Raw genomic sequence first — 18,697 nt, 5'->3', positions numbered from 1 at the left:
TAAAGTTATGTCAATGTTCAACTGAGTTAATGTCACAAGACTTCTATAGTTAAGTTGAAATATCATTCAAAAAATCTATGCAAATTGTTATATCAATTTTTCTCATTTAGACAGCGGATCATTTGTGCACACATATGCTATATAAAATCCCACTGTATATCATTAATAATTAAAATCCTTTGTGTAATACTTGGTTTAACATGTGCAACAGACAAATTTCTGCCAGCTGTGATTAACTAGCACGTAACAGCCTCTCAAATATCAACAGATTACAGTTCGCAGTGTGTCCAGTACTAGGTGCTAAACTAGTAAATAACTTGCTCTTTTTTAATATGAATAATTACCTTTGCCAAAGAGTTTGTAATCACTCACATCTGCTTGTTAGTTTGTTTGTTCAATTGTTAGCAGCATTATAGAAAAACTCCTCAACCAATTTTGATGAAATGTGGTTAAACGTTATTCATGGACCATGGAAGAAGCTAAATAATTCTACAGCAAGTCCAAAAAAGAGGTGAATGTAAGAACATTTTAACAAATGCTACACTCTAATAAATGAAATGCTATATTTTCTTAATGCAGAGGCGGTGACCAAGTGGTTAGTGCACTTGGTTTCACTAGGGAATGTGCCCAGTTCTCTATGTAATGTGGAGTTGCGTCAAGAAGGGCAGCCGGCGTAAAGCTTGCGCCAGTTCAACATGCAGATGGCTAAGTGAATGAGATTATTTTCACAAACCTGTTGAATAGGTTAGCTATAAACACTGGAGACATGACATTTTTAATAAAGAGTGAACAGCACAAGACACTGTGTTTTAAGCCAACTTCACATCAAATGAGCCAACAAGAAACTATACAAGATGCCATGATCCGGATTTGGTCATGTTGTGTCTTTGCAGGACATTCTTTTTAAAATTATTATAAAATTATTATCAGATAGAACAGTTTGAGGTACTGACACTCATAAGTTCCACTCAAACTCACAAATGTCAGGTCAGCTCAGGTTTGGGAACATGCACTGGTGTGAAGCATTGCCACATCCACCACGCTACTGAGCCGCCTTGCGTCCTTGATGGCAACCACCCAGACAGACAATTGATCTATCCGCACCTCTCAAAAGTAACCGTCTATCAACTGCAACCAGTTAAACATGGGCATTCCCTTGGGTTTTACCAATTGCTGAGATCCTCAACTTGCTGGATCATGCCCAGAGAAACTCGCCACATGCCCAAAATGTCATAGCTGACATTCCCTGAAAATGTAAGTGGTATGCCTCTTCTGAGTCTCCCTAAGTAACCGTCTGTTTGGCATAAAGTCATTCCAGTGGTGCATGAGGATCCCATAGGTGTCAACCTGACTCCAGAAAGGGCAAAGAGGGTGCAGGTTACTTTGTAACCACCAACTCCAACAGGTGGTTGGCTCTCACTGCGGTATTGTATCACTTCCTGTTCCGGAGCACAGCGGTGTTTTGCTGTATCTGTTAGCTGTTTAATCTGCGCAGTTAGATTGATCTAGTTATCTAGATAACGATTTGTTTCCCAGTGTAATCTTCACGTGCCTTAACTAAAGCACTCCTTCTGCTGAATCACCTCTAAATTATTTACACATTATTCACTTTGCGTGTTTTTAGGACTCCGCTAGCTTAGCGCAGCTACGAGCTCTTAGCCGATTTAGCATGGCGGCTTCTCCTGTCTCTCCCGCACTTTTCTGCTCTGGGTGTGAAATGTTTAGTTATTCCTCGGCCTCCTTTAGCAGTAACGGTAATTGTAATAAGTGTAGCTTATTCATAGCTTTGGAGGCCAGGCTGGGCGAATTGGAGACTCGGCTCCGCACCGTGGAAAATTCTACAGCTAGCCAGGCCCCTGTAGTCGGTGCGGACCAACGTAGCTTAGCCGCCGTTAGTTTCCCTCTGGCAGAGCCCGAGCAGCCGGGAAAGCAGGCCGACTGGGTGACTGTGAGGAGGAAGCGTAGCCCTAAACAGAAGCCCCATGTACACCGCCAACCCGTTCACATTTCTAACCGTTTTTCCCCACTCGACGACACACCCGCTGAGGATCAAACTCTGGTTATTGGCGACTCTGTTTTGAGAAATGTGAAGTTAGCGACACCAGCAACCATAGTCAATTGTCTTCCGGGGGCCAGAGCAGGCGACATTGAAGGAAATTTGAAACTGCTGGCTAAGGCTAAGAGTAAATTTGGTAAGATTGTAATTCACGTCGGCAGTAATGACACCCGGTTACGCCAATCGGAGGTCACTAAAATTAACATTGAATCGGTGTGTAACTTTGCAAAAACAATGTCGGACTCTGTAGTTTTCTCTGGGCCCCTCCCCAATCGGACCGGGAGTGACATGTTTAGCCGCATGTTCTCCTTGAATTGCTGGCTGTCTGAGTGGTGTCCAAAAAATGAGGTGGGCTTCATAGATAATTGGCAAAGCTTCTGGGGAAAACCTGGTCTTGTTAGGAGAGACGGCATCCATCCCACTTTGGATGGAGCAGCTCTCATTTCTAGAAATCTGGCCAATTTTCTTAAATCCTCCAAACCGTGACTATCCAGGGTTGGGACCAGGAAGCAGAGTTGTAGTCTTACACACCTCTCTGCAGCTTCTCTCCCCCTGCCATCCCCTCATTACCCCATCCCCGTAGAGACGGTGTCTGCTCCCAGACCACCAATAACCAGCAAAAATCTATTTAAGCATAAAAATTCAAAAAGAAAAAATAATATGGCACCTTCAACTGCACCACAGACTAAAACAGTTAAATGTGGTCTATTAAACATTAGGTCTCTCTCTTCTAAGTCCCTGTTGGTAAATGATATAATAATTGATCAACATATTGATTTATTCTGCCTAACAGAAACCTGGTTACAGCAGGATGAATATGTTAGTTTAAATGAGTCAACACCTCCGAGTCACACTAACTGTCAGAATGCTCGTAGCACGGGCCGAGGCGGAGGATTAGCAGCAATCTTCCATTCCAGCTTATTAATTAATCAAAAACCCAGACAGAGCTTTAATTCATTTGAAAGCTTGACTCTTAGTCTTGTCCATCCAAATTGGAAGTCCCAAAAAACAGTTTTATTTGTTATTATCTATCGTCCACCTGGTCGTTACTGTGAGTTTCTCTGTGAATTTTCAGACCTTTTGTCTGACTTAGTGCTTAGCTCAGATAAGATAATTATAGTGGGCAATTTTAACATCCACACAGATGCTGAGAATGACAGCCTCAACACTGCATTTAATCTATTATTAGACTCTATTGGCTTTGCTCAAAATGTAAATGAGTCCACCCACCACTTTAATCATATCTTAGATCTTGTTCTGACTTATGGTATGGAAATAGAAGACTTAACAGTATTCCCTGAAAACTCCCTTCTGTCTGATCATTTCTTAATAACATTTACATTTACTCTGATGGACTACCCAGCAGTGGGGAATAAGTTTCATTACACTAGAAGTCTTTCAGAAAGCGCTGTAACTAGGTTTAAGGATATGATTCCTTCTTTATGTTCTCTAATGCCATATACCAACACAGTGCAGAGTAGCTACCTAAACTCTGTAAGTGAGATAGAGTATCTCATCAATAGTTTTACATCCTCATTGAAGACAACTTTGGATACTGTAGCTCCTCTGAAAAAGAGAGCTTTAAATCAGAAGTGCCTGACTCCGTGGTATAACTCACAAACTCGTAGCTTAAAGCAGATAATCTGTAAGTTGGAGAGGAAATGGTGTCTCACTAATTTAGAAGATCTTCACTTAGCCTGGAAAAAGAGTCTGTTGCTCTATAAAAAAGCCCTCCGTAAAGCTAGGACATCTTTCTACTCATCACTAATTGAAGAAAATAAGAACAACCCCAGGTTTCTTTTCAGCACTGTAGCCAGGCTGACAAAGAGTCAGAGCTCTATTGAGCTGAGTATTCCATTAACTTTAACTAGTAATGACTTCATGACTTTCTTTGCTAACAAAATTTTAACTATTAGAGAAAAAATTACTCATAACCATCCCAAAGACGTATTGTTATCTTTGGCTGCTTTCAGTGATGCCGGTATTTGGTTAGACTCTTTCTCTCCGATTGTTCTGTCTGAGTTATTTTCATTAGTTACTTCATCCAAACCATCAACATGTTTATTAGACCCCATTCCTACCAGGCTGCTCAAGGAAGCCCTACCATTATTTAATGCTTCGATCTTAAATATGATCAATCTATCTTTGTTAGTTGGCTATGTACCACAGGCTTTTAAGGTGGCAGTAATTAAACCATTACTTAAAAAGCCATCACTTGACCCAGCTATCTTAGCTAATTATAGGCCAATCTCCAACCTTCCTTTTCTCTCAAAAATTCTTGAAAGGGTAGTTGTAAAACAGCTAACTGATCATCTGCAGAGGAATGGTCTATTTGAAGAGTTTCAGTCAGGTTTTAGAATTCATCATAGTACAGAAACAGCATTAGTGAAGGTTACAAATGATCTTCTTATGGCCTCGGACAGTGGACTCATCTCTGTGCTTGTTCTGTTAGACCTCAGTGCTGCTTTTGATACTGTTGACCATAAAATTTTATTACAGAGATTAGAGCATGCCATAGGTATTAAAGGCACTGCGCTGCGGTGGTTTGAATCATATTTGTCTAATAGATTACAATTTGTTCATGTAAATGGGGAATCTTCTTCACAGACTAAAGTTAATTATGGAGTTCCACAAGGTTCTGTGCTAGGACCAATTTTATTCACTTTATACATGCTTCCCTTAGGCAGTATTATTAGACGGTATTGCTTAAATTTTCATTGTTACGCAGATGATACCCAGCTTTATCTATCCATGAAGCCAGAGGACACACACCAATTAGCTAAACTGCAGGACTGTCTTACAGACATAAAGACATGGATGACCTCTAATTTCCTGCTTTTAAACTCAGATAAAACTGAAGTTATTGTACTTGGCCCCACAAATCTTAGAAACATGGTGTCTAACCAGATCCTTACTCTGGATGGCATTACCCTGACCTCTAGTAATACTGTGAGAAATCTTGGAGTCATTTTTGATCAGGATATGTCATTCAAAGCGCATATTAAACAAATATGTAGGACTGCTTTTTTGCATTTACGCAATATCTCTAAAATTAGAAAGGTCTTGTCTCAGAGTGATGCTGAAAAACTAATTCATGCATTTATTTCCTCTAGGCTGGACTATTGTAATTCATTATTATCAGGTTGTCCTAAAAGTTCCCTAAAAAGCCTTCAGTTAATTCAAAATGCTGCAGCTAGAGTACTAACGGGGACTAGAAGGAGAGAGCATATCTCACCCATATTGGCCTCTCTTCATTGGCTTCCTGTTAATTCTAGAATAGAATTTAAAATTCTTCTTCTTACTTATAAGGTTTTGAATAATCAGGTCCCATCTTATCTTAGGGACCTCGTAGTACCATATCACCCCAATAGAGCGCTTCGCTCTCAGACTGCAGGCTTACTTGTAGTTCCTAGGGTTTGTAAGAGTAGAATGGGAGGCAGAGCCTTCAGCTTTCAGGCTCCTCTCCTGTGGAACCAGCTCCCAATTCAGATCAGGGAGACAGACACCCTCTCTACTTTTAAGATTAGGCTTAAAACTTTCCTTTTTGCTAAAGCTTATAGTTAGGGCTGGATCAGGTGACCCTGAACCATCCCTTAGTTATGCTGCTATAGATGTAGACTGCTGGGGGGTTCCCATGATGCACTGTTTCTTTCTCTTTTTGCTCTGTATGCACCACTCTGCATTTAATCATTAGTGATCGATGTCTGCTCCCCTCCACAGCATGTCTTTTTCCTGGTTCTCTCCCTCAGCTCCAACCAGTCCCAGCAGAAGACTGCCCCTCCCTGAGTCTGGTTCTGCTGGAGGTTTCTTCCTGTTAAAAGGGAGTTTTTCCTTCCCACTGTAGCCAAGTGCTTGCTCACAGGGGGTCGTTTTGACCGTTGGGGTTTTACATAATTATTGTATGGCCTTGCCTTACAATATAAAGCGCCTTGGGGCAACTGTTTGTTGTGATTTGGCGCTATATAAAAAAAAAAATTGAATTGAATTGAATTGAATTGATGAGCTCATCCTGTCTACTCATCCCGTCTAGTGTTAATCAGTGACATCACCTGCTAGAGTTGGTGGTTACAAAGAAACCTGGACCCAATTTGCCCTTTCTGGAGTCAATCCTCCAAAGACATCTAGTACTAAAGACATCCAGTTGCTGCTTTAGATCACTGGTTAGTGTCCACGTCTGACAACTATATAGTAAGACAGGAAAAACAGGGCGCGACTTGGACCTTCATTCTTCTGCAAAGGTATCAGCTTCGCCAAACACCCCAGCAACTTTAGGATTCCATAGGTCTTCCCAAGAGTCTTGATCTTAAAGGCCAAGGACCCAGAGACATGAACACTTCCACTGAGTTCTGAGACATACTACTTTACCAAGGCGCTGGCCAAAATGATTCACCCTACAGCAGGTTGCTAAATTGTTCACAAACCTTTGCCTGATTTGAACTGAGCATGAGCCCGTTGGAACATTCTTGAAAGAATTTTGTACTTTTAAAACTGCTACACCAATAGGACCAGCTCACTTAACACGGAGGCTCTGAGCTCACCAAAGAAAGTAGTTGCGAAGACATTTCCGGGTGCCTTTGTGGGCGGATGTGAGGATGAGTTGTGGTTGATGACATCATTACTGGGTGACTGTCCATACATCTAAAATGAAAAAACAGCACATGTTTAAGTGCTTATAAGCGTGAAGCACACCGTAATGTGCACGGACACAAATACATGAACAAAAGGGCTTCCGGCTCCAGCAGCACAGTATTATAAAAACAAAGAGCTGATGCACACTTAGAGCTATTGCAATAATCCATAAGCTGCAGATCCATGCACCTCCTCATCCGGATTTAGGAACCATTCATCATGAGAAATCCCTGCCCTAATCACGATCAGGGTCTGCTGGCTTCTGAAGACTGGGATGTAATTTCCTCCCACATAAAGGGCAGATCTATTAACACATTACACTCAAAAAGAAATCAGACCACATCTACAGGGTCAGATGTGATATTTAAAACATAAAAACAAATATACCTTCAGCTAATGTTGGTCATTTTACAGTAAAGGCCAACAAAAAGCACACAAATCACAGGGACACACCAAGAGGTCTGGGCTGCACCTGCACCTCCCTCCACTGCTTTGATGTGCCCCAGGAAATGAAAATAAACCTCCCTGCGCAGCATCAATGGGGTGTCAGTTACCCGGACGACAAGTTCTGTAAAGCAGGCTATTAAAGGCTCCCTCAAGCATGCTCACGTAAGCACGCTCACACAAATCCACCAGCACACACATAAACACACACAAACACACAAATCTTGACCCTGGCTGGCATGAGTCCCATGGTGATTGCAGTCCAGGCCAAACACAGGAGCCCCTGCTGACAGTGGGTCTGTCTGAGCCGCCGTGGGCAGCATATGGCGTGGGATAAAGCCAATTGTCCTCCTTACCAACAGCATAGCAGGCGACCCGTTAATAATGGTCACACCCCCACCCCGGCCCGCCCTCTCTGGGTCCCGCCAGAGAGGGGCCGTCACCATGGCATCCTCTTTTAACATAGCATTGATTTAGGAACCATCAATCACAGCATCGCAAATGATAAGGGAGTCTCTCTTTTTTTTCTAGCAAATGAAGATCCCCAGAGAGAATCTCAATTGTTTGCAGGGGAAAAAAAAATCCAGAATAATTATGGAAAATTGTCACTTCATTTTATAAACTATTTGTATCTGAATATCAGGGTTTCAATACAATTATTGCAAGTTGAATTGAGTAATGTTAAATAACAGAGCAAAACTAAAAAAAAATCACAGCTGACCTTTTCTAATTTATTTATTTTAATTTGTTTTGACTATAATGTGATCATGTTGGATGAGCTGAAAATTAACTTGCTATTCAAGGCCTCTGCTGTGGTCCAACTGCAGCCACATGCAACCAATTTTCTGCCTCTGTGATCCTCGATGTCTGGATATGGTTAGTCAGACGGAGATCAAAGCTGCCTTTGATAGTGGCTACAGCGGTGGAGGGACCGCTCCAACCTCGCAGGGTTAAATCAAATAGAAAGAGGAGCAATCTGTTTCATGTCAAGATGTTTTCTGCTGCTCGGTTTGACTACAGGCTGCTCCTCCTAACGGGAAGCACACAGTTTTGACACAAGCTTGCCAAGATGACAACGCAAAACAAGGACTACGATGAACACGTATCTCTATTAGCGAGTAATCTGTAGGTTTTTAAATCTTTCAATGGACATTGCAATTTCTGCACAACAAAAAGTGAGACTTGAGATGCCTTCTGGATTTTTTTGTTTGTTTGTTTTTTAACTCAATTGGGAGGTTCTGCGACTTATATAAGGAAAAATCCTATGTTCATTATTAACAATAATAATTATAATCGCTGTTGATATAGAACTTTCCCAGGAATCAAAGCATTAAATTAAAGAGACTCAATAATAAAAGAAGAAATGCCAGTAATAAAAAACCTCACCACAACAATGAACAAAAATCTGAAATGAAAGAGCTGGTAATACAGAAAAACGTGTAACTAATATATATTTACCCACCTTTTTCCCCTGTATTATTATTGTTAGTATTTTATGTTATTGTGTGTTTTTTATTCTTTTTACTTTTTATGTTTTTATTCTTTTATTGCGCCTTTTAATCTTTTACTTAATTTTGTTCTGTTTTTCAAGTTGAGTTGTGTGAAGCGCCTTGAGGTGACTCCGTCGTGAAATTGGCACTATATAAATTAATAAATTTGAAATTTGATGGTTGTTTTTTCTTTTTTCTCTCTCTCTTCAAGATGCTTTTTCTTTTTTCTTTTTTGCAGGTGCAACTTATTACTCTGGAAAATACAGTATGTAAGACTGAACCATATTCCATTTTTTATTGATGGAAAAAGAGGAGGAAAACACACACACACACACACACACACACACACACACAATCCTTACATGGGAGAAGATGGAACCAGAGGTTGGTTGATATTTTTGCCTTCATAATTAACTTAAACATGTCAGAATGTTCAATTCATCAATTCACCAAGTCATCATTTACATGAATAATCTTTCGGCTGAACACAAATACACAAGTAACCAAGCTGTCATAGAACAATCCCCTGTGCAGTGTTGCCATGGTGATTATCCTTCTCACAAATCTTTCTGTGGACTTACAAACAAAAATTTTATGATGCACTAATTCCTCCTTCCTTGAGTCACTCCTGTGCAGCCGCTGACGTTTATGTGCATGTGTCATAAAAGCAGTGACACGTTTGAAACAAACTACATATAACAATCAAAAGTTGTTCCACACAACACATGCACTAAAGTTCAATAACACCACCGATGACTTCCACACAGCAAAGTGTTCCATCATGTCTGAGAAAATTATACGAACTAAAACTATGACCAAACACATGGATGCTTTAATGAAAACCAGCCACTCCAACAAAGTGAGAAGACAACTTATGAATGCAGCAGCACTTGTTCCTGTCATGAAACTGACATATCCTCTGTGTGCCAAAGAAACAAACAACGTTCACACGCAATAAAGGTACTCACTGGTTTCATGTTGTAGCAGTACATCAGTGAGCTGCTGCCTGTGCATGAGACAGGATGAGCACAGTACATAACTCTGGTTCAGGGCAACGATCCACTCACAGTGCAGCTCCTCTGTCCACGTCTGCACGCATGTGTCCACATGCACTAACCCTTTCCTGCTGCTTATGCAGCTACCCGCAGACAACTTATGCAAATAAGGGCTGGTCCATTCCAGGCTGCAGAGAGGGGTGAGCTGAGAGGATGAGAGGATGATGCTCTGTGTAATACATTGGGCAGAGGATCTTATTTTTTTATTTGAGTTCATGCATGTAGTTTATGACATATATATGTGTGTGTGTGTGTGTGTGTGTATAGTGACAAATGCTTTGTTACATGTGTATATAAGTAAAAGTAAGACCCTTCGGCTGCTCCCTTGTTTGCACTCGGGGTCGCCACAGCAAATCCAAGGTGTATCTGCATGTTGAATTGGCACAAGTTTTACGCCGGATGCCCTTCCTGACAGAACTCCACATTACATGGAGAAATGTGGCAGGGGTGGGATTTGAACCGGGAACCTACTGAAACCAAGTGCATTTTATATATATATATATATATATATATATATATACGAGGGTAGGCTGAAAAGTTCTAAGGCTCACTATAATGCAGTTAATGCATTACTCCTTCATGGGGAGCCTTAGAACTTTTCAGCCTACCCTCGTATGCTTTGTTACATGTTTGCTGTTGCAAGATGAAATCATCACAAACAGTAAAACTGGTAATATCAGGGAATTCCCCAGGCATCAGTCATCTTGCCCTCACCATGGAAATAATGCAATCAACAGTGTGAGCAATAAGTTTTATTGCACTATTTGTGTCAAATCTATAGACAGCAAGCTGAGAAGCCACAACAGTGGTGAAGCTGAGAAGATTAGTCTCCCAGAGGTTTCCGGTAAACTGGGGACACCGCAGTCTAGTCTGACCTACATTTACAAATAGAAATGGTCTTACCGTAGTTTGTAGGCACGTGTGCACATGGCGTGCAGCGCCAATGTCTGGGTTAAAGGTTATTTATACATTAGACTGTCTGAGTGTTGTGTTAAGGTGTACATGCAAAAACAACATCCGTCCAAGGAGCTGAAAGTGAATGACTGCATGTGCACACAAACCAGTCATAGTTATCATTTAGAGGCTTAAAGGGACACAAATTACTTTTGGACTCAGTATGAACCACAAGGTGGAACCACAATGGAGGTGATATACGCATATTTTTTATGATATTACATTATTACAGAAAGATATCCCATGATGCACACTGTTTGAGTTGCTGAGGACAGCCGTGTGTGGAACTGTCCAACACAGATCTCGCAATGGTTTACTCAAATAATTCACACTTGCATGGGAGCAAAGTCCACTTCTTAACCTGAATGTCTCACACAGGAGACGGCCACTTTAACTGCATTATAGTCAAACACTTTTGGAAAACTCTTGTATTTCAAAAGTAAAATGGCACATATTAGAGGCAATTCTCCTGCAGCTCAAGAAAAAAAAATGGCTAATGAGATTTAGAAACTCCCTTTTTATACCATTGGAATTCCAACTAAAATATAGATACTGTGTGTATAACTTTAATTTTCAAGTTAAACTATCTTGAAATGTGTTACAGTGAAGAAGCGGAGAGAGAGAAAAAATGTACCTATAAAAACTGCAAAATAGGACTCAGTTTGGCAACCCATTTTTTACAAAAGCTGGTAAAATTGCCAGGTCTTTTCTTTGAATAAATATTGTTATAGTTTGGGTTTGTCTGGATGAAGACACATTTTTAAAACCTTTTTTGAAATTATCACTGGAGGCTTGCAGCCCCATGAATGTCCTTTTTAAGGTTATTTATTAATTATTGCCTCTGCCAAGGAGGTAATGTGTTTGGTCCTGTCTTTCTGCTTGCCTGTATGCCTGCCTACCTGTCTGTCTGTCTGTCTGTTTGTCTACCTTTGTGTCTGTCTGTCAGGCATGGGCTGAGGCATAGCACAAACACGTTAGGACACAAATGCAAAACTCACAGTGCGGGAATAGGAGTTATATAAAAGCCTTATCAGTCAAATGTCAAAGGTTTGGTAGACTGGTGGTCAATCAGCTAAGCAGACAAAACAAGTAGGAGTAGGCAGAGACGTGGTCCAAAAAAACAGGCAGAGTTCTCAAACACGGTGAGGCAGGGTACAGAGGCTGAGACAAAAACCAGGTCAAAACATGGACAGACAAAAGAACAGGACTGTGGAAGGCTGGTAAGTGAATGAAAGGTTCAACAAACTGGCAAGGAACTCTGGGACTGTGAGGGCTTAAATAATGGGCAGGGTAATCAGAGCATGAATGAGGAACAGGTGTGAGGAAGGTTCTGGAAAAGGGACGTGACCGAAAAACACAAAGGCAAGAGAGAAAGAGTGCAAGAGAATGCAGTGAGACAGAAAGCAAAGCAGACCAAAGCAAGAGAAATAAGTGACAGAAAAAAAAAAACAATAGTGAAAAACATGACGTGCCCAAAACAAACAATTACTAATGTGAACAAAACAAAGGGGCAAAACTAGGTAATAAAGTGACAAGCCTGAAAAGGGGAACAACAAGAAAATAAAAGACTAAACCAGAACAGAACTCACAATGGAAAAAGTAAAATGGATAATTCAACTAATGACTACACAAAGAAAAGCAGAGAGTAAAACCAGCGGCACAAGCATAGCACAAAGAAAAGAAACAAACAGAACCAAACTAAGACTTACAGTGAGGAAAATAAGTATTTGAACACCCTGCGGTTTTGCAAGTTCTCCCACTTAGAAATCATGGAGGGGTCTGAAATTTTCATCTTAGGTGCATGTCCACTGTGAGAGACATAATCTAAAAAAAAAAAAATCCGGAAATCACAATGTATGATTTTTTAATAATTTATTTGTATGTTACTGCTGCAAATAAGTATTTGAACACCTACCAACCAGCAAGAATTCTGGCTCACACAGACCTGTTAATTTTCCTTTAAGAAGCCCTCTTACTCTGCACACTTTACCTGTATTAATTGCACCTGTTTGAACTTGTTACCTGTATAAAAGACACCTGTTCACACACTCAATCAATCACACTCCAACCTGTCCACCATAACCAAGACCAAAGAGCTATCTAAGGACACCAGGGACAAAACTGTAGACCTGCACAAGGCTGGGATGGATTACAGGACAACAGGCAAGCAGCTTGGTAGAAGACAACAACTGTTATGATTATTTATTAGAAAGTGGAAGAAACACAAGATGACTGTCAATCTCCCTCGGTCTGGGATTCCATGCAAGATCTCACTTTGTGGGGTAAGGATGATTCTGAGAAAGCTCAGATCTACACAGGAGGACCTGGTCAATGACCTGAAGAGAGCTGGGACCACAGTCACAAATATTACATTAGTAACACATGATGCTGTCATGGTTTAAAATCCTGCAGGGCAGCAACATCCCCCTGCTCAAGCCAGCACATGTCCAGGCCCATTTGAAGTTCACCAGTGACCATCTGGATGATCCAGAGGAGGCATAGGAGAAGGTCATGTGGTCAGATGAGACCAGAATAGAGCTTTCTGGAATCAACTCCACTTACCATGTTTAGAGTATGAGAACAACCCCAAGAACACCATCCAAACCGTGAAGCATTGGGGGCGGAAACATCATACTCTGGGGGTGCTCTTCTGCAAAGGGGACAGGACAACTGCACCGTATTGAAGGGAGGATGAATGGGGTCATGTATTGCAAGATTTTGGCAAACAACCTCCTTCCCTCAGTAAGCACATTGAAGATGGGTCATGGCTGAGTCTTCCAGCATGACAACACAGCCAGGGCAACTAAGGAGGGGCTCCGTAAGAAGCATTTCAAGGCCCTGGAGTGGCCTGGCCAGTCTCCAGACCTGAACTCAATAGAAAATCTTTGGAGGGAACTGAAACTACAAACCTGTAAGATCTGGAGAAGATCTGTATGGAGGAGTGGACCAAAATCCCTGCTGCAGTGTGTGCAAACCTGGTGAAAAACTACAGGAAACGTTTGATCTCTGTAATTGCAAACAAAGGCTACTGTACCAAATATTAACATTGATTTTCACAGGTTTTCAAATACTTATTTGCAGCAGTAACATACAAATAATTATTAAAAAAATCATACATTGTGATTTCTGGATTTTTTTTTTTTTATTTTTTTTTTTAGATTATGTCTCTCACAGTGGACATGCACCTAAGATGAAAATTTCAGATCCCTCCATGATTTCTAAGTGGGAGAACTTGCAAAATTGCAGGGTGTTAAAATACTTATTTTCTTCACTGTAAGTAACTGATGGTCAATCATGAGAAAACTAAAACAGATGATTCCACATAAGATAAAAGAAAAATAAATAGGTGAGACAACTAATGATAATACAATGGAGAAAAACAAAGGTTGGACAAAACAGGAAGGGAACTAGATACAGTATATCACTCAAATATGATACACAGAAAAACAAATTCCGAGGGTTGAAGACGGTGGGCACAGATACAAAAATGAGTCAGACCACAAGAGCCCAGCACAGGCCAAATCATGACACTGTCTGTCTGTTTGTCTACCCTTGTGTCTGTCTGTCTGTATGCTGATCCGCCTGATTTTATGGCTATTCATCTGCGTGCCTTTCTGTATGTCTGTCTTTGTACCTGTCTGCTTGTCTGCCTGCATGTCTGTATGTCTATGCGTCTGTCTGTATCCCCCCCCCCCCCCCGCCGTCTGTCTGTCTGTATCTATCTCTGTCTGTCTGTCTGTCTGTCTGCAGAATTATGCAAAAAATTCAGTCTTGATTCAAATCAAGGGGCTGATCCAAGATTTCTATTTAATATGTTTTTTATTCATTCATTTATTTATGTCATTTGCAGATGACACAAATATTTTCTGTTCTGGTGTGAAATTGCAGGTGGTCACAAAAGAAAGAAATAAGTTAAAAATTGGTTTGACATAAATAAATTGTCTTTAAATTTGAACAAAACTAGTTTTATGTTGTTTGGAAACCATAAGATGACTGAAGAGTAAAAGCAAGTATTGATGATGTAAAGACTGAAAAAATGAATTAAATTAAAATCCTTGATGTGATTTTAAACCACAAAATCTGTTGGAAACCACACGTGAAATATTTTCGAGGGATGCTGACACGGAGCATCGCTGTCCTGAGGAAAACAAGACACATACTAAATGAGAAAGCATTATACACTTTATATCGCACATTGATTTTACCATATTGAGTTCCTGTGTTAGATTAATAAATAATGCTGGATATAGGGACCAAACAAGTGAATTATTTTTAAAAACACAAGCTATAAAATTTCAGGATCTGATTCATTTTAAAAGAGCAGAAAAAATATTTAAACCAAGAAATAATATACTTCCAAATAAAATAAATTGTTTTAGAGAGAAAAGGGAGATATAACGTGAGAGGAGAACTGAATTTAAAAATGCTGTGTGTCTGGACAACTTTGACAAGTGTAAGTGTTTTTGTGTCAGGGGTAAAATTAAGCTAACAGATGAACTTAAGTAAAGTAAAAAGATACATCAGTATACAAAATACATTTTTAAAATAAATATGAAGATGAAGTGCAGTGGTTTAATCCAGGATAGTAATGACAATATAAAAAGAAACATTGTTTGTTTTGTTCTTTTGTTTTTAGTTTGTTTGTTGTTTTTGATAAGAAAACTGAACATTGTTTTGAAACTGTACATAGTGTAAATAGTTGGGAAAAATGGTAAAGTTGTTTGTTAAGTTGAGTTATGCAACTGGGTAGGAATAAGTTTATACATCCACCATCTCCATTTTGAACATGTCAGGAGAAGAAAATATAAATGTTTGAAATAAATAAATAAATCTTTCTCTAACATGGTTACATTTTCACCAGTTTCTCAAGAAATATTGCAGGGAACTTTATGGCAAACAAACTGTTGCCATTTTTTGCCATAAAAACAAATTCATAATTATCTGACAAGGCAGACCTCATATTTGCATTTATTTTTGCACGAACAACTCGTTGTCAGCATCACATTAAATATCATGGTGTTAAATCTTGGAATAATACAGTACATCTTCTAAATCCACCCATCACCTTATACAGATATAAAAGCGGATTAAAAGCAGAACTCCTGTATGAGTATTTATAATGTTAATATATTACCTGGTTTTAACTGATTCAAAAGTCTTATACTTCATGAATTGATTTAATTCTTTTGTTTACTGTTGTGATATTTTTGTTTTTTCTTTTTGTTTGGGAGTGGGTTTCTGATAAGCCTCTCTGGCTTCGACCTCTCCCCTGCACAGTATATTCATATTGTGTTTCTTTTTCTTTTCATCATTATAATCTCATGTTTATAGATGTATGTGTATGTATGTATATATATGTATGTACATTTTTTATTCTCTTTCTATTGTGATTCTCATTTGTGCTAAATAAATGAAATGAAAAATGAAATGGCAAAAAAAACTGTTTTCATAATACGAGGTCTGTGATAAAAGTAACAGACCTTATTATTTTTTTCAAAAACCATATGGATTTGAATCATGTGTGATTACATCAGACATGCTTGAACCCTCGTGAGCATGCGAGAGTTTTTTCACGCCTGTCGGTTACGTCATTCGCCTGTGGGCAGTCTTTGAGTGAGGAGTGGTCCACCCTCTCATCGTTTTTTCATTGTTTAGGAATGGCTCAGAGACTGCTGCTTTGTTTGATAAAAATTTGTTCAAAGCTGTAAGGCACAACTGAGTGGACACCATTCGATAAATTCAGCTGGTTTTCGGTAAAAATTTTAACGGCTGATGAGAGATTTTGGTCTGGTAGTGTCGCTTTAAGGACGGCCCACGGCGCCTGACGGCGATCTGCGCTTCGAGGCGGCAGCGTCTCACCATTTCAAGTTGAAAACTTCCACATTTCAGGTTCTGTTGACCCAGGAAGTCATCAGAGAACAGAGAACTTTCAGAAGTCGTCGGCATGAGGAGTTTATTCGGACATTCCATTGTTAACGGACATTTTGTAATGAAAGAACGTGCGGGCAGAGTCGCATGTCGGGCCGGACCCGACCGCGGGGGGTCGTGACAGGAAAAACACCTCCGTTGGAAACCTTAACGGGCAAGTTGGAACATGCACAAGCTGTTAAACAATTTCTCAGTTACTCACTTGTTGAAAGCCTTCAAAAGCCGCCTGAATTTTACAAATGGTTTTCAACACGGAGGTGTTTTTCCTGTCGCGGCGCACACAGATTTGCCGAGTCGTCACGGAAACGACTCGGCGAATTTGCGCGCAGGTCTTTCATTACAAAATGTCCTTAAACAGTGGAATGTCCGCATAAAGTCCTCATGCCGGCCTCTTCTGAATCTTCTCTGTTCTCTCACGACGTCCTGGGTGAATTAAGCCTTAAATTAGGATGTTTTCAGGTCGAAACAGGCCGATGACGGCGCCTGGAAGCGCTGCACAACGTCCAGCTCTGTGGGAAGTCCTTACAGCGACAGAAACACCCCATAATCTCTCATCAGCCGTTAAACTTTTCACCGAAAACCAGCTTAATTTCTCGAATAGTGTCCACTCGGATATTCCTCACAGGTCCAGAAAAAAGGTTGATAAAGCAACGCGCGCCGTCCGCAGCGACTATTCAGACAAAGAGATTCCGACGGGCGGGGTGGAGCACTCCTCACTCAAGGCCTGCCCACAGGCGAATGACGTCACCGACACGCGTGAAAAAACTCACGCATGCGCACGAGGGTTCAAGCATGTCTGACGTAAAAACATATAAATCAAATCCATTTATTTTTTGAAAAAAATAAAAAGGACCGCTTTTTTCATCACAGACCTCATATATCTATGAATCTGTGGGATTCATGCAGATTTGGATAAAAGTTCCCATCCACTGAGACAGAATATATTTTTATAGCAGAGGTTCAGAAACACACATTATAGAAGAATGGACTGTTGGCTGTGGCCGAGGTCTGCACTCTATGAGTGCCCATCCACTTCTCACTTCCTGCAGGGAGGCAAAGGAGAAACTGTAGAGTGTAAAAATCTGACCTGATAACAAAGAATCTAATTATCGTGCTTTGCTGTCTGTCTCTGTGAAGGTGAGCTGTGCCGCATCTTTAAAGTCAAACTCTAATCCTGAGCGGCCGCACCAGAGATAACTGGGTTAGGAGGTCAGTCTGCTCATCTTCAACCCAACAGTCACCTGTGGGCTGTTTGTTTGTTTGTGTCGGGGGTGTGGCCTAAAGATTTGTGTTATTAAGTTTTACACGTTTGAAAGATGAAGCACTTTCAAATTAATACAGCTGTGTTAATTTAGAAATGCTCTATTTTAATTTACAGTAACTTTTGATATAAATGCACTTCATCAGACATCCCACAGGAATATGTCACACACACACATACACACGCACACACACACAGGTTGAGTAAATGACCCAGTGAGCTAATACATACAGTCCCCCAACCCTGAACTTTGCATCAATCTTACTTAATTGCCATCTTGTCAGGAGTGTGATTATTCAAACAGGTAATGCAAATGTTAATGAGTTCAAATTTGCATATCTTTATTTTCTCATGGTTGAAATGTCATTGGTTATGATAATCTACAATGAAGAGTGTCACTCCTGGTGCCCTCTAATATGTTGTTGGCCATTAAGATAAAAAAAAAAAAGTCACTAGGACACAATAACTTTTTTTTTTCAAAAATAAAATGCTAAATAAATAAATAAGTCTTCACTGTGCATAAGTGCAGTCTCCAGTTATTAAATTCTCAAAAAAATATTATTAAAGGGCAGAAAGATTAATTTTATAATCTATAAGAAAAGCAAAAAATATTGCAGTGTGACATCCTTTTAAGACAATCTGTGGTCCATTTTCTGCCTGCAGCACACATTTAACATGTTACTGGTATATTTCTCATGCGCCTGATTGGACACGGCTTAAATAACTATCAGCCTGCATCTGATTGGCATTCACACAAGAAGGGGTGAGTGGGACCGGGGAGCAGATGGTGACATTCCACATGACCAAACTGATCAATCAGCATGCTGGGACGCAGGTGCAGTGCAGGCGGGCGGCACTGCACCATCTATTTCACCATCTA

The 18,697-nt window shown here is 40.2% G+C and overlaps 1 protein-coding gene across 1 annotated transcript in view; it reads right to left on the bottom strand.

The window, feature by feature from the left end:
- LOC117515583 (transcription factor 12-like) overlaps positions 1-9,756 on the bottom strand; it is a 42,696-nt gene extending 32,940 nt beyond the window's left edge. Inside the window, exons 1-2 of the mRNA XM_034176204.1 lie at positions 9,588-9,756; positions 6,595-6,694 (exon numbers count right to left, since the gene is read on the bottom strand). Of these exons, the coding sequence (XP_034032095.1) occupies positions 6,595-6,694; positions 9,588-9,656 (169 nt within the window). The 5' untranslated portion in view covers positions 9,657-9,756. The remainder of the gene's footprint in view (positions 1-6,594; positions 6,695-9,587) is intronic.
- Positions 9,757-18,697: the final 8,941 nt, after the last annotated feature.

The sequence above is a fragment of the Thalassophryne amazonica genome, chromosome 8 (assembly GCF_902500255.1).
Source record: "Thalassophryne amazonica chromosome 8, fThaAma1.1, whole genome shotgun sequence".
NCBI classification, from domain to species: Eukaryota; Metazoa; Chordata; class Actinopteri; order Batrachoidiformes; family Batrachoididae; genus Thalassophryne; species Thalassophryne amazonica.
This window is presented reverse-complemented; position numbering and strand designations above follow the sequence as displayed.